Source organism: Ammospiza caudacuta, chromosome 14 (assembly GCF_027887145.1).
Source record: "Ammospiza caudacuta isolate bAmmCau1 chromosome 14, bAmmCau1.pri, whole genome shotgun sequence".
Lineage (NCBI taxonomy): Eukaryota > Metazoa > Chordata > Aves > Passeriformes > Passerellidae > Ammospiza > Ammospiza caudacuta.
Genome location: NC_080606.1, coordinates 10,599,603 through 10,614,620, shown reverse-complemented (window position 1 = coordinate 10,614,620; position 15,018 = coordinate 10,599,603). Strand labels below are relative to the sequence as shown.

At 41.2% G+C, this 15,018-nt stretch overlaps 1 protein-coding gene across 2 annotated transcripts in view; it reads left to right on the top strand.

The window, feature by feature from the left end:
• The window catches only part of GRIA3 (glutamate ionotropic receptor AMPA type subunit 3), a 140,385-nt gene that overhangs the window by 98,063 nt on the left and 27,304 nt on the right, over positions 1-15,018 (top strand). For both annotated transcript variants that reach the window (XM_058814315.1, XM_058814314.1), the window contains exons 11-12: positions 890-1,266; positions 8,176-8,374. In XM_058814315.1, coding sequence (XP_058670298.1) covers positions 890-1,266; positions 8,176-8,374 — 576 coding nt within the window. The remainder of the gene's footprint in view (positions 1-889; positions 1,267-8,175; positions 8,375-15,018) is intronic.

Here is a 15,018-nt window from a genome sequence, read left to right as displayed (position 1 = left end):
AAAATCTATTCTGGAATGTTATTTTTTATCAGGAAGCTAAGTAATTTGTTTTTACATGCCTGCCAACTCATGGAATCCAGCAAGCATGCATAGATTGAAGGGAAGGGTTTTGGCTCCCCAGCACACAGGTGAATGGTGAATGATGCAATAGATGCCATTGTGCCTCCAGGTGTCACAGCCCCAGAGCACAGTCTGTTACAGGCCTGTAGAGCCGAGGTCTCTGCAGGAGGGCAGACATGACACAGCATTCTCCTCATATTATCCTGGCTATTTACTCCTCAGGGATTCAGAAATCTGTGTTAAGTGTTCTTCAGTGATCACAGAAAGGGTGTGTCTGATTCTTGTCCCCCTTCTGTCCCTTACTGCAGTGGAGTTTTAAAGGAGCATACAAGTAGCAGCACCCAAGTGCAGCTGAAATTCAGTGATGGGTTACTTCTCATGGGTTCATTTTAAAGATCTTGAACTAATCAGTAAGGCAAGAGAACTTGCTGAAAGAATGGAAAAGAGAAAATTAAAACATAGCAAACACAGAATTTGTCCAAAGTCTTCAAGACAAATAGGTGGTTACAGACCATTACTAGAAAATGACATTGTGTTGGTTGCCATCTCACTGTCCAATTTGTGTAGTGTTTATTCATCCATTTTAACTTAATAGAAATATCTGCTACTGTCATGAGCCCCTTGCACAGATTTGATTGTAATTTTACTTGTTAATAATTTTCTGTTAATATCATGTAGTCCTTAAATTCAGTGACTGCAAAATAGCCTGCAAAAAATTTATTTCCACTCACTCTTGTAATTTATCATCTTATTCATTAGCCTGATACTCTAGATTGTGATTCTGTTGTGTCTTACTTGTAACTAACTTGGGTTTGTTTTCCCTTTTCAGAGAGCAGATATAGCTGTTGCCCCCCTCACCATAACATTGGTACGAGAAGAAGTCATAGACTTTTCCAAACCCTTTATGAGCTTGGGCATCTCCATCATGATCAAGAAGCCTCAGAAATCTAAGCCAGGCGTGTTCTCTTTCCTGGATCCTTTGGCTTATGAAATTTGGATGTGTATAGTCTTTGCTTACATTGGAGTCAGCGTAGTTCTTTTCCTAGTCAGCAGATTCAGCCCTTATGAGTGGCACTTGGAAGACAACACTGAAGAACCACGTGACCCTCAGAATCCTCCTGACCCTCCAAATGAGTTTGGAATATTTAACAGCCTTTGGTTTTCCCTGGGTGCCTTTATGCAGCAAGGATGCGATATTTCTCCAAGGTTTGTTCCATGTCACTCCATCACCTTTTTGCATTTTATGGTCATTTTCTGATACCATGGTGCATATATGTTACTTTCTCAAATTTCTTTTTAATTCCATGGTGCATATATGTTACTTTCTCAAATTTCTTTTTAATTCCAAATATTTTATTTTGGCATTTCCATTCAATATTCAGCATCCTCATCAAGCCACCATGCTTGCTAACATTTACCTCCAGAGTAAGTAGCATTGCTTATAATGCCATTTATGCATTTCTGCCAAACTTATATTCACCATGTTGAGGCTGTAAAATGCATAGGGTTTTCTGTTTTCAGCAATGCTTGGAGGGCTACCGTGTTTTTGCTGCATATCTCATTTTACGGTCATCTCCTTGGTGCATATAACACATTCTGCTTTGCAAAATAAGATTTATTTTAAAAAGTCACATGCAACAGCACTTTAAAGCATCTCCACTCCCATCAAGGCTCCTGCTAGTCTTTTTACATTCTTTTGAGCCTAATTTCTCCAGTTTTCTTCTGCTTGAACCATCCTTTCATCCTTCTGTTTGCCACCATTTTGCACATATTCATGTCTCCAGATGTACTCTGCTACTGTCCTCTGTGTGTATTGTTATTTCAGTCCAGCCTAATCTGCTGTTCCTCTGTTCAAAGTCAATAATGTCTAATAAGCACTGCCAGTTTCCATAAAGATTTTTCTTATTCGTGAAGATGTTCTTTCTGGATAAGGCTGTAGTAAAGTATGATTTACATTAGTACCAATTTTAACAGAGAGCACTGCTATTAACTATTGTAGAATTATATTTCTTTTTATAGAAGTATTTTAAAAACCAGATTAAAATAGTGAAGCTCCCTCTAATTAAACAATGCATACCACAGATTTTTTTTTTAAATAACATTTATCATGTTTCTGCATTTACACTGGTAAAATACTTTGGTGATATGCTTGTTATAAGCAGTAAAATTATCTAGTTTCTTAGTGATGGAGCAATAATTCTTTTTTGTATGACAATAATTTAATAACCAGTTTCCAGCTATTTTATTTATTAAGAACACTTGCTGAGACAAACAGAATGCACTTTTCCATTTAACAAAATTTCTATTTAGAGGAAGAGAGAGATCTTTTCCCTAAGTACTGACATTCAAAATGCACCTTGTTGATCTCCAGGCTGCCTTTTTCAATACCTGAATAATTGAAAAGGTGCCAGGTTTTCCTGGTCCATATAGCATTAGGAGTCTTGAGTTACCTCACTGAAACAAGTGACAAAATTTCTATGAATTTTCTTGGGAAGGATCGTGATTTTGTCAGTTAGAGTGCAATAATCATCCTATAAATTTGTGTTTGTTAGTGTCCCCAGTTCCTGGTGTCTGGGTGTGCTGTTCCCTGTGCACTGACAGCTGTTGGCCTCCTCCTCCCCCTGTTTGCGCTCCCTGTTTCTGCCTTTGCCTCAGACCTGCCCTGACACTCTGCCCCAGTGCTTGCTGTTAAGGGGGATGAGCGGTGATCACATTTAAATTGCTGTTGACCATGTGTGTGCCAATATAAAGGACCGGGAAATAAGCACTGGGACATCACATGGAAAGCTGCAGGCATTTCTGCTAGGGCTGGTTATTGACAGTTAAATAAAAGTGCACAGGATTTCTGGGAAGCTCTCATGTGACTCTTTGGCATGGTCAGCCATTTACCTTATATAACAAGTGGAACACACTGGATTTTTTCAATACAACCACAATAAGTGCCTTGGAAATACCTACAGAAAAAAAGAAGAGAGACAGCAGTATATCTGTTTATTTTATCTGTCCATCAGAAGCTATTAGCTCAGTATTAATATATAGCCCTCATTTGAAGATGTTGTCCACTTATTTTGTTATCTTCCATAATAACATTCCAGGCAGTTATATGCATTGTTATAGGAAAAAAAAGGGAAATTTAATACTTTGGTTTAAATTCAGAAACACTGTTCCTTTGACTGATACGTTGATTTAGGTTGATTAAAATGTCAAATTTCTTTTCTGTGGGACTATTCCCAAGTATTCCATTCTTAATCTGTATCTTTGTAAGGTTACACCATACACAGTACATTGACTATATGAATGTTTTATACTATTTTATTGCCACTAAAAGGGGCTTCATTCTTCCATTGTGAGTTTTGTCTGAATAAATTTCTTATATGAGAGCGTACAGCACTCGTAGAGAGATGCCGACAAGCAGTCTGGAGAGATCACTTTTGTACTTGCTGATAAAGGCTCTTTCAGCTGCCTTTGTGTGGAACAGCTGTGACATCTAATGACTAGTTAGATCTATCCTTGGTGAGTATGCTGTGTGGATATTCCAGAGGATATATCCCTATACTCTCCTCTCTGTATTTAATAGGAGTCATCTAAACAGAATCAGAGAGCAGCCAAAGGCTGGGGGCTAGTGCATCCCTTGATGTAATCAACATTTATTTCAGCAGTTTTGTTCTGCTATCAAAGGCTGCTGTGTTTTTTGCATAGTGAGCTAAAGCATTGAAAATTCACTTTTGAGGGATCAAAAGTAGAGTATTAAACTTGCTTTTATGTACGATGCATAGAGCAAATGGAATCAGGAAAAAACACAGCCAAATTTGTAACACTGTTCTGAGCAAAAGTGTCTTTGAAATCTCTATGAGAGCATGTATTTTCATTGTGCTCTTTATTCATGTAGAACAAAGAGGCTAGATTAATTAATTGCTGATGGAAAAAGGCAGGGAGGTTATCAAAAACCATCTAGAGGTTGGTCATTTAGAGGGTGTATTTCTAGGTCCCTGCTTTCACAACAGAAGATTCAAGAGACTCCTATTAAAGGCCATGGGAATGTCTTTGTGGGATTTTCACAGTAGCAATGAGAGGGTAACCTGACATTCCTGGAACTCCCATTGCCATTCCTGTGCTGAGCATCTCAAGCCAGTGCTTCAGATGCTGTGTGTGCCTTTCGTGTCCCCGAGGCCGAGGCTGGCTGGGTGTGAGCACAGGGCTGGCCCCAGAGCCTGGGGAACCAGCTGAGCTGTGCTCAGGGGTCCATGGCTCCACACTAGGACAGGTGTTCAGGGTTATTTGTCAGCATAACAACCGTCTTATATTGATCCAAAGAGCCCAATTAAAAATGGAGTAGCGTGAGAAGCTTGTTTTGTATCTGTAATTTAGGAAATCAGATATCTTTTATGACCTTGAGCAGAAACAAAATGCAAGCTATTTTCATAAATGAAGTTTTGTTTGAATGTATTATATGTATTGTTCTCCTGGAAACTGAATGTGAATTTTAATGTTTATTTTGGTTTTTCTCTTGTTACTAATTTGCTCTCATTTGACTCCATGCTTCCTTTTAAATTTCCTCTCAAGGTATGCGCTCTTCCTATTTACTTGCTTTTGAAATCACCATCTGACTTTGTTTTGACAATTGAGTTATAATCCTGTTGTTCCAGATCTGTGTTGCTCTTCTCATTTGTTAGCACTCTAATTCACTTTAAAATAATGCCATACAATTTGAGGTGATTTGGAAGACTATATTAAGCTAAAGCATTAATTGATTGTTTTTAATTACATTATTATACATTGTACAGGTATGGCTTGCATTAGAAACAGTGGTGCTGGTATTAAAAGCTTGACTGGGTTTTCTATGATTATTATCTGAGTAATAGAAAAACATTTCTGTGGTTCACAGCATAAACCAAACAGCACTCTCTGATTACCAGCCCAGTGTACCTGTACTAACCCTTTTTCTCCCTCTACACCAGCCCCTGCAGTGGGTATAAGGAGTCTTCGTTTGAGCAGATGGATGGGGGAAACTGGGGTTCTTTGGTCAAGGAGGCTGCCAGGCCATGCTTGTCCATGTTCTTGTTCTTCATTTCTCTGTCTGTCTTTCCTTCAGTGTCAACTTTGTGGTTTATGTGATTTTTCTTTTGCCTCTTCCCGTGACACCAAGTGACAGCTATGTCAGCCCGCACTGCTCCGTAGTAGCTGCTGTTAAATCCTTCTTTCTGTGCTCCTTGGAAGACTCTGGGAGAAACAACTCTAGTGACATCCAGTTTTCTTTGAAGTGACCTCAGTTCTTCTGAGAACAGCCCTGGTCCCCATCTAGCAAGACTTCTCTCTTGCACATAGGATCTAAAAAGGCCTTTTTTGTCAAGGGATGCCCCCGTTCCCATCTCCTTCTCCCTCTCAGGTGGTCTTTGTGCTGTATCTGTCTGACCTGGTTCATGCAGGTTGCCAGACCTCTGGGATGAGGTATTTTTACCTTTCTCAGTGCTCAGTGTGTAGGATGCTGTCTGAACATGCAGCCTGGCACAAACCTTTTATTGTTGCAGCAATGGGAGCTTGAGGTTTCACTGGTTTGGAAAACACTTATCTTCTGCACATCTCCATCCTAGCAACCCATCTGTCCTACCAACAGAAGGGGCAGCTACCAATGCAACTAAGAGATTTCCTATGGGAAACTGTAGGGAAAATGAACACATACTACTTTATTCCCAATGCTTCCACTGCATTTATCAGAACACCCTGATAAGTTTTTTTTCTTCTCCTTATTTCAAGATCTACCTTAAAGCAAGAGGGCCATGGGAATCTGGAAACTGCAGACAGAGCTTGTCCTGCAGTAGGGAAGTAGATGTTTCATCTGCTGGACCTGCTAGCCAAACCCCTCCTCCATCTGTCTCTGAAATTGTCCACATCACTGCAGGGAGGAGAAGTTCAACTCCAGGTCTTCTCTGAAGATGGAAAGTGTGTAGTGAAGAAAGGAGCTAAAGGAGGATGAATTTCACCTGACACAGCCATCTGAAAGCAATAGACTGTGGTTTTTAGTGAGGCATTTTTGTTCCCTCCGAAGTTATGAGACAGATGGACAACTTTAGATTTATCCCACACTACAGCAAGTGAGATAAATCTCTTTCTGAGGGTGTCAGGCTCTTCTCTCTTTCTCTGCTGGCTCCAAAGGAAGCCTTATGTGACAAGTTCAGCAGGCTGATTTGTAGTTGGAGAAAATTGTGTCAGCCCAAGTAAGAGGGTATCAAGCTTTACCAAATAGCTAAAGCCAAAACCCTACCTGTTAAGGAAGCTGCCCAAAAAGGCCTGCAGCCTTCCCTGAAACCTCACTCACATGAGACCTACAGAGAAAGTAGAGTAAGGTAGATAGATTCCTTGACGGAAGGCATTATTCTGTATTTATATTGCTGCAAATTCCCTTAGCAGCAGCTCAGTAGCCTTGTGTTAGTGAGCACAATGGCTCCACAGCCCAAGCTGAAACTTGGAAGCCTCTTACCCTCTTGGCAGGCCATCAAGACAGGCAAGAAGGCCTCCTCCACTTGTGGGTGATCTGGTGGATGTGTGCCTGAGGAACTCTGAGGAACCAGCCTTCATCTGCCCTCTCAGTAAGAGCTGCTGCTCCTTGGGCAGAAGAGAGTGGAGAACAGTGGTGCTTCACCTTTCCCCACATTCCTCTCACATATTCCAGATTGAGCTCTCTGTTTTTATTGTGTTGTTGATTTTTTTCTTTGTTATGATCTTTAATGTTGGATGGATACATTTTTTAATTTCTTCTTTTTTTTTTTTCTGAATAATTTAATGGCATTTTTTTAAATGGCTCAGGCAGTCTCAGGCTCTGGCCAAGACTGGGCAGTTTACCAGCAAACCCCCCTGTGTAGGTTGGTGGGGGCACATCATGAGACTTTTGGTTTTTGCTTATCTCCATCTGTTGGTAGGACAACTTGTACCCACTGTCTGGGGATGGCACTGAGGGGCTTGAAGGAAACAAATAAACAGGTAAGAGTTTTCTGTTTCTTTTCTTTGCACAAACTGAGGACTACAGCACCCAGCTTCCACAGATGTGTCTGACATTGATTCTTCCTCCATTGGTATCAGTAGAGCTAAGGGAAAACATGAAATATCTTTGTCTCAGCAGTTGAAATGATTCTTGGTCAACATGCTGTATTTGAAGAACAAGCAATGTACATGGCAATGAAATTCCCCACCCAGCTCAGTGATGTGTCACTGCCATCCTTCAGCCCAGATCAAATACTTTGAGGCTGATGTTCAGTTGCTGTAAAGCATTCAGAGCTCTTGCTGACAAGATCCAGACCTTCTGACCATTGGGCATTTTGTCATTACGTGCTTGCAAATGGGCTTTTTCTTAAGTCCTTATGGAATCCCTTTAAAAAAACAAAAACCAAAGACTGCAATTAAAATCTAAACATGGGTTTTTTCTGTTTCCTTCTCTGTTGCTCTGGTGCTTATAAAGCAGGGATATGCTTGACTTGGAACAGTGCAACATGCATATTTTAATTAACATAAAACATAAACCAAACCAGCCTCTCTTCCCACTTCCATATGCAGATTCAGTTTGTAATTCCTGCTAGGATGTGATGAGAGAAGGATACTGGATCACTTTTGGTACATTCTTTTCCATGTTTACTCAGATTCCTTTTTGCAGTTTACTGTATGTTACATTTTGGGAGTGGATGCAGTAAAAAGTGCATTTATGTCCTTTAAGCTGGGCAAAGGGACATAATGCTGGCATATCCCAATATGTCCAGTACAGGGAAAGGTTGGGCACACAGAGACAACAAAAATCTCCTGGGAAAAGCCTTCTCCAACAAAGGATTTTTGGAAGTCAGGAGACCTTGTTTCTCTCCTCAAATTAATTATCTCTTAATTTACTGTTCTTGTTTTCATTGAAAGAATGCAAAAAGAGTTGCACTAGGTAAGACCAGGTAAGACCTGGTAAGGCCAGGTTTTCACTCCTGAGGGAGGTTATCAGGAGCTGGCTCACACTCCACCTGTTCACAGATACCTGGAAGATCTGGACAAAAGGGTTGTGCATGTGAATTTCTCCTCAGTGAAGAAAGAAAAAAAATAAAGGATTGTCTTCAAAGCAATTTAATGATGTGTGTTTTTCCATAGATCTCTCTCAGGGCGAATTGTCGGAGGAGTCTGGTGGTTCTTCACTCTCATCATTATCTCTTCCTACACTGCTAATCTCGCTGCCTTCCTTACGGTGGAAAGGATGGTTTCACCCATAGAGAGTGCAGAGGACCTGGCTAAACAAACTGAAATAGCCTATGGCACTTTGGATTCAGGTTCAACCAAAGAATTCTTTAGAGTAAGTCTGTTAAATCTCCTTTAAGTGCCTTGTTTATGTGTTTCTGTTGTTTGATTTTATGCAGCTGTAATAGCCATCCTATGCTTTGTGCAATCAGGACAGGCCTGAGTGCAGATTTTAATATCAAAAGGCATTTTATCAAAAATGGGTGGTTTTGCTTAACCTGAAACATCTCAAGGTGGAAAACCTGACCTCTGCTGTCATGGGAAGAGTTTTGTAACACCAGTTTCAGAGCCTTGGTCTGGTGGGCAATAATGCAGTGATTGGCACAATATTTAGCAGAGAAGACTCTTGCAAGGCGTGATGCTCTTGACCTACTTGCTGTGCGTGCCCAGCTGGCAGCCAGTAATGCCGTCCCACGGCGCTGCTCCCTTGCCAGAATGGAGGGGGATGGGAGGCCTCTGTGCTGCTCATTCCTGGTGGAGCATTGATTGCTGCCATTGTTGTGTCTCTAGTGCTCACCAGCATCTGGCTGTGGCTGTATGTGACACTCGGGTAAAAATTTTGTTCCCCAGAACTCTGGTTGTTTTTCACCTTGGTTAGGGAGATGCGGGGTTTGCAACATTTGGGGGTGGGGGCAGGTGCACACTTTTATTTAGGATCATCCTTCCTTCTCCTCTTGCCAAGCCACAGGCTGAACTGCAGACAGTTTGGTGAGAGGCATTAGGAACTCTAAATATGATCTCAGTCCACTTTTATGTCTCTGAAAACGTCATCCTGAAAAGCTCTTATTTCTTTCCAAGGGTGAACTGGAATGCTCAGGCCTTTCAGGGAGCTCTTGGTTCTCTCTCAGCAGTGCCAATCAGATGCCATTCAAACCAACATTTTTTTTGTATAGAAGAGTGGTCAGTGCTGCAGGACTAATTACTGCCTGTCATGCATACTGGCCAGGTGCAAGCAGAGGGAGGAGGGAGACAAAAAAACCCTTGCTGCTGTAGGCTGATGAAATACTGAGGGCTCCTTGTAGAAATACTCAGGGCTCCTTGAATTTACTTAAAATTTCAATGCATGACACAGACATCTGATGTAAACCTGAAAGGGAATGCATAGGTATTTTATGAAGCTTTTGCACTCTGCCTGTAATGTCTTTATATTAAAAGAGATACTCAGTGGTTCTTAATTAACTGTGGTAGCAGGTACATTACAGCAGCTTCTGTTTGTGTTAAAATCCTGTGAGATAAACACTGACCTTGTAAGGGTGACATCAGTGTATAAAAATTTTTGTTCTGCTTAATTATCAACCCAAGGCACTATTATGCCTACAACAACAAGTTGAGTGAACCTGTCAAAAGAGGTAGCACAACTTGTTCAGAAATATTGGTGCTGTTTCTAGTCACTATACTGATCTTAGGGGGAAAAATGCCTTCTTTTGACTATCTTGTTACAGTTCATATAGAAAGTGGAATTGTATGGGGATGTTCCTTCATTTCCTTAATAGTTTGACACAGCAAGCAAACTCCTTCTCACAGAGAGATCAAAGGAATGAGTGTTTCATGTGAGAGGATACAAAGTCTGGTAAATGTAGGAATGCTTTGTTGTGCTGCTAATAATCTTGAGATGAACTGTGTCTTTCTGCTGGTGCTGGGAAAAGCAGGGTTGTAAATGAGCGGATCTGTCAGGAGCTGCCAGCTCCATCAGGCCAGGACAGGAGTTGGATGGGATGGACAAGAGCAGAGCCCCAGCAGTGTGGAGCAAGGCTGAATGGGCCAAGTGGGAAGAAGAATGAGCCCTAAGGGTGCTTCTCTCTCTTTGGCATTCTCAAGGCACACAACATAATTTCAGTTGTATTAACTTTTATAGAGTAATTAATTTGAATAGAGTGATGCATCCATGAAAGTGTTGTAATTAGAGTCTTCTTCAGTTGATTTGAAAAGGGCAAAAGCTTTGCCTTAGAACAAATGCGTGTGTTCACATAACTAGTTTGTTGTACAGTCTTTATTAGTTACTTAATAAGACAGTAAAGGTGTCTGAAACTTCAAATGACTTAGAGGACTCCTGCTTTCTGAGGACCTGCAGCACAGACTGCACCTCTCTGTGTTTTAGGGTGCTTGTTCTCCCTTGGTATCTCTTTGCACTCTGCTACCAAAGTGGAAGTGACAGTGCTCTGAGTTGGAAAAAGCCATGAGTTCTCTTGAGTACAGGGTGATGCTTATCCCCTGTGTAAGGGAAATATCCTGCACCTATTTTCCCCCAGCATTTTCCTAGCTTAAACAGCAGTTAACTGAGTGGCTCGTGATCATTTACTCAGTGAGAAAGGAGTAACTTTTATAGCTTTATAGCCATGGCTTTATAGCTGGGCCATGGCTTCACACAGGAGGTTCAGGACAGTCTCTCCAAGATCCCATTAAGAAGCTTGTATGGTATATCTCTTTCTAAAGCTGTAAGGCTAAAATGTTCCTCAAAGATACTAGCCAGATCCTGATCTTAATCACTGCTGTTGGTCAGTGGAAGGTGCCAGACTGACAGTAGCTGCCTCCTGATGCATTATAAAGGGATAACGTGTAAGTGAGCTTCAGATCCCCACCATCTTGTCTGCATGTGCTAGAAGGAGTTCCTCCAGGCCATGGCTCCCTTCTGCCAGCCCCATTTCCAGACAGCATCACTTTTGAAGGTTTTTTTTTATAGTGTGAATACCTGAAACTGGACTGATACCAGCCTCTCAATTCAGATGAACAGATGGTAATGACTTTGAGCCACTTCAGACCTGGGCAGACTCCAGCTCATGACCTATTTTCCAGTGTTGGCAGTTTCCCTAAGCGTGGCAGTGCCTCCTGGGCAGAGGCTGTCCCAGCTATGGGGTTAAGCTGGATACACCACTGCTGCCCAAGGCTTGCACAGCGGCTGCTTTGGCGTGACACCGCTCTCACAGTCCCAGCACTGCTCTCACAATGTCAACACCGCTCTCACAGTTCCAACTCTGCTCTCACAATCCAGCCAGAGCTGGTATTTTATAACAGTTTCACAGCAGACACTGTTTACACTCCTCACTTGTTGGTGATTCTCTGCATAAGGGCATTTGTCCTCCCAGTATATCTAAGATTCAGAGGAACCTTCCTGTATTCTCATGGTTGTTGCTTGTTTCTGCTCAGAAACATCTTACATTTTGCACTAATTAGCTTATAAAGGCATTTAAATGGCAATCAATAGATTACATCAATTCCCTTTTGGCTTTCAAAGGGCACTCATCCATATTGAAAAGAAAGAACCTCTCCTGAGATATTTATTAACACATGGACTCAGATTAAGGACTCCAGAATTCCTCTTTCTCTTTCTTGAAGGTTGGTGAAGGCCTGTATGAGAAAGAAGTTTCAAATCCCTAAGCTACTTTTAAAGGTCTATCTGTTAGAATTAACATCTCCTAATACATTCAAATAAAGTTTCGGCATATCTGAGCAGTTTATCAAATCAATATAATGCCATTTAATCCAAATTTAGCACTGAGCCTAAGTATAATACCACACTCTAATACTTCACCTCCAATATGCATATATTCAAAAGGCATGACCTTTACAATCAATTAGTGATTCTTGTCTAAACTTGGCTGTATTTAAACTTCAGCAGGACATGTTTGTAGACATTTAGAAATATAAATTGCCCTTGAATTTATGGTTGTCTCTTTTAATTGATAGCAGATATCTCTGTTCAGGGGCTTCTGCAAAATACCTTGCCAAGTGTGTGTTTGATCATTGACAAACACAGCTGACCTGCTAGTACACTTCACTAAGAACTTATGTAGTTAATCACTGTTCACAAAATTAAGGAGAGAAGAAGATCTCCAATGAATGTTACTTTATTGTAGAAATTTATCTTTGTATATTTCTCAGCACAAGTTTAAGGATGTCCCCAACCAAACAACTCAGCTACCGAGTGGCTCTCCCATGCCTCAGGTGGAATGAATTGTCCTGAAGTCAGTTCCTGATTTTTCCTCCTGGAAATGTCATTAATTGCCAGACCTGTTGAGAATTTCAGTAGAAAGACCGAAGGTCCTTTGGGCATGATGGTTGTTCCAGCTCTTACAGTTGGTTTTCCTCAAAAAGTGATTCTTCGCAAACCAAATTCAGATGTGAGCTTTTTCTGGACTTTGTCAATACACAAAATATGTATAAACCCACAGTTTTTAAGACACAGGAAGTCATGCTAAGGATGGCCACTTAAGATGTTTCCCATTTTGAGACTATTCTGAAATTAGAATAGTTCATCATGCTCAATAGGGACAGATAGAAAAGCATGAATTGTGCTGGCAGGAGGCTTTGCATTTCTGGTTGTCCATACTGAGGAGAGGTGCATGCAAACAGCTACCAGAAAAAGCAGTAAGTGGGAAGGAGATTGGTGAGGTATCTCTTGAAAAGAAACTTAAGTACCAAATTGTCAAACTGGTAAAACTAAAGGTAATATAGAAAAAAAATTGTTGGAAAGCAAAGAAAAAAACACCAGGCAGATTAACACCAAAACAGAAAATGAACATTTATCTGAAAGAACAGTAAAAAAGCAAACTCCAAATACTATTGAAATTAAAAGAAAACATTCCTTTAACCCATCGAAAGGATTTAGAAAAACCTTCAGCTAAAATGGGGTAACTCAGACCTCCCCTCCTGTTCCATAGAGCCTTGTGCTGGCCTGTGTGAGGAGAGGCTGTGGTGGCACCAGTGGGTCCCTCCTGGCTCAAAACAGCCAAGTGCCACTTGCCCCCCCAGCTGGCAGCATGCAGAGAGGGTTCCCCATTCAGGTGCCTCTGACAGTGGAGGTGAGGCCAGTGCCAGTCAGGCATCCAAGCAGGAGCACAGCTCCATGGCAGAGCCTCGGGAGAGAGTGAGGAATTATGTCTGTAATGTGTTCAGAAGCACCAGTGTGTTACACCCGTTATGAGTTAAAGAGCTCATTGCTTTCCTCTGATGATAAGGTTGTGTGAAGATGAGAGGGAAATAAATTTCAGCAGTTTAGGTAAGGAGAAGCCTTGGGTTCTACACCCCTGGCTGCCATATGATTTTTATGCATTCTGTGCAATCAAACGATATTGAGATCATCATTAGAGGCCATTAAAAACACCATTGTGAACTCTGTGCACGCAGCACTAAGGGCTTCATCTGTAGTTAAACTCTTTGATTTTTAATTTCAAAATTTATTTTGCTAGTAAAGATGAAGGACTTTTTTTTAGCACTGCAGTCATACAAATACTTTGCTTTTGCCTTAGGATAAAACTATGATTACCAGTTTGGAGGTTTCTGTGCACTTGACATTGAGCTAAACAACACAGTCATCATGACAAATTCCTGACAAAAATATTGAAGTGTGATTTTATTTATGAACATTAAAGAATAGAACATCACAGAAAAGTGGTAGCTTCAAAGATGAGTTTTATAGATCTGAGATATTCAATGTGGCAGTTGTTAATCATAAAAAGTACTGTAGTTTAACTGTTTTTAAACACAGAAGGTGCGAAAATTTTATTCACCTATATATTTTTTCTCTCTTCCCCTGTTTGATATAGGTGGGAGCATGTACAAATATTAAAAGGTGACTGTATGCGTGCAGAGGGATCAGAGCCTCTCCATTGCATTGATGATGGATGGTCTGCTGGTGGGGTTCGTTTATCTCTTGAACCTCCTTTCTGCCACATGGCCAACAGGCAGTTTTAAAGGCAACAGGAAATCAAATGTGACATAATTGCAAAAGAAATGGTTTCCCATGAAGTGATCTAATGTCTTTAGGCCTGTAGATTGGAGAGGGAAATGTATCCTTACAGGAACTAAAATTAACAGCTCATCCATCATCTACTTCTTGGAAAGGAAGCATTTGAATGGAGCTGGGCTTAAGGTGGCTGAACCATTTTACTAATTTCAGCAGGCAAGTCAAGATTTAGCAAAGCTTTCAGTCAACACTTATTAACAAATATTTGAATAAATCTCCCCATTATCTTCAATAACAGATGGCATTTGTCTATAGCTCTTGTGTTTGTGGCTGAGGCTTTCCAGCTCACCTCTGTCTCCATACCACCCAGCAGTCACCTTCTGTAAGAGCAGAGCTGTGGGTTCTGGGGACCAGGTAGTGAGAGGGGCTGCCGCCCATGGGAAGCTGGACGCAGAGGGGCTGCAGCCTGTGGGAAGCCAGACACAGCAGCTCACAGTGGGTTAACACTGTAACTGTGTCTGTACCACAGAGGGAAGCAGAGAGTGCCTGGGGGGAAAATCACTTGCTGTTTGAATGCTCTACTTTTTGGAGAGAAGCTCTATGATAATGATAATGACATTGCCCAAGACAGCGAGGACCCTGGTTTTTCAAGTCTCTACTACTTTATGTAATGCTGCTGTGTCACATTAGTACATGCTTATTAGAGATTCATTTAAAATACATGGGTGCTGATAAATGACTCACAGCACTGCTACTGTTGCTTTTGCATAATTAGGAAATACGTGAAGGTTTAGAAACTCTAATGATGTGAATATGAAACATCCCCTCTTGCAGTCCACTGGGATTTCTCCATCATTGCCTGTATATTGGCCTTTTCTGTCTGGAGCTGAAAACTCATTAGACCTGACAGTGTTCAGATCATGTGCTGGAAATGCCGTTCTCTGTTAATTTATTACGGGCCAAATCCAGAGCAGGGCTGGTTGTGCTGCTCAGTTGCCCAGACAAGACAACTCTGC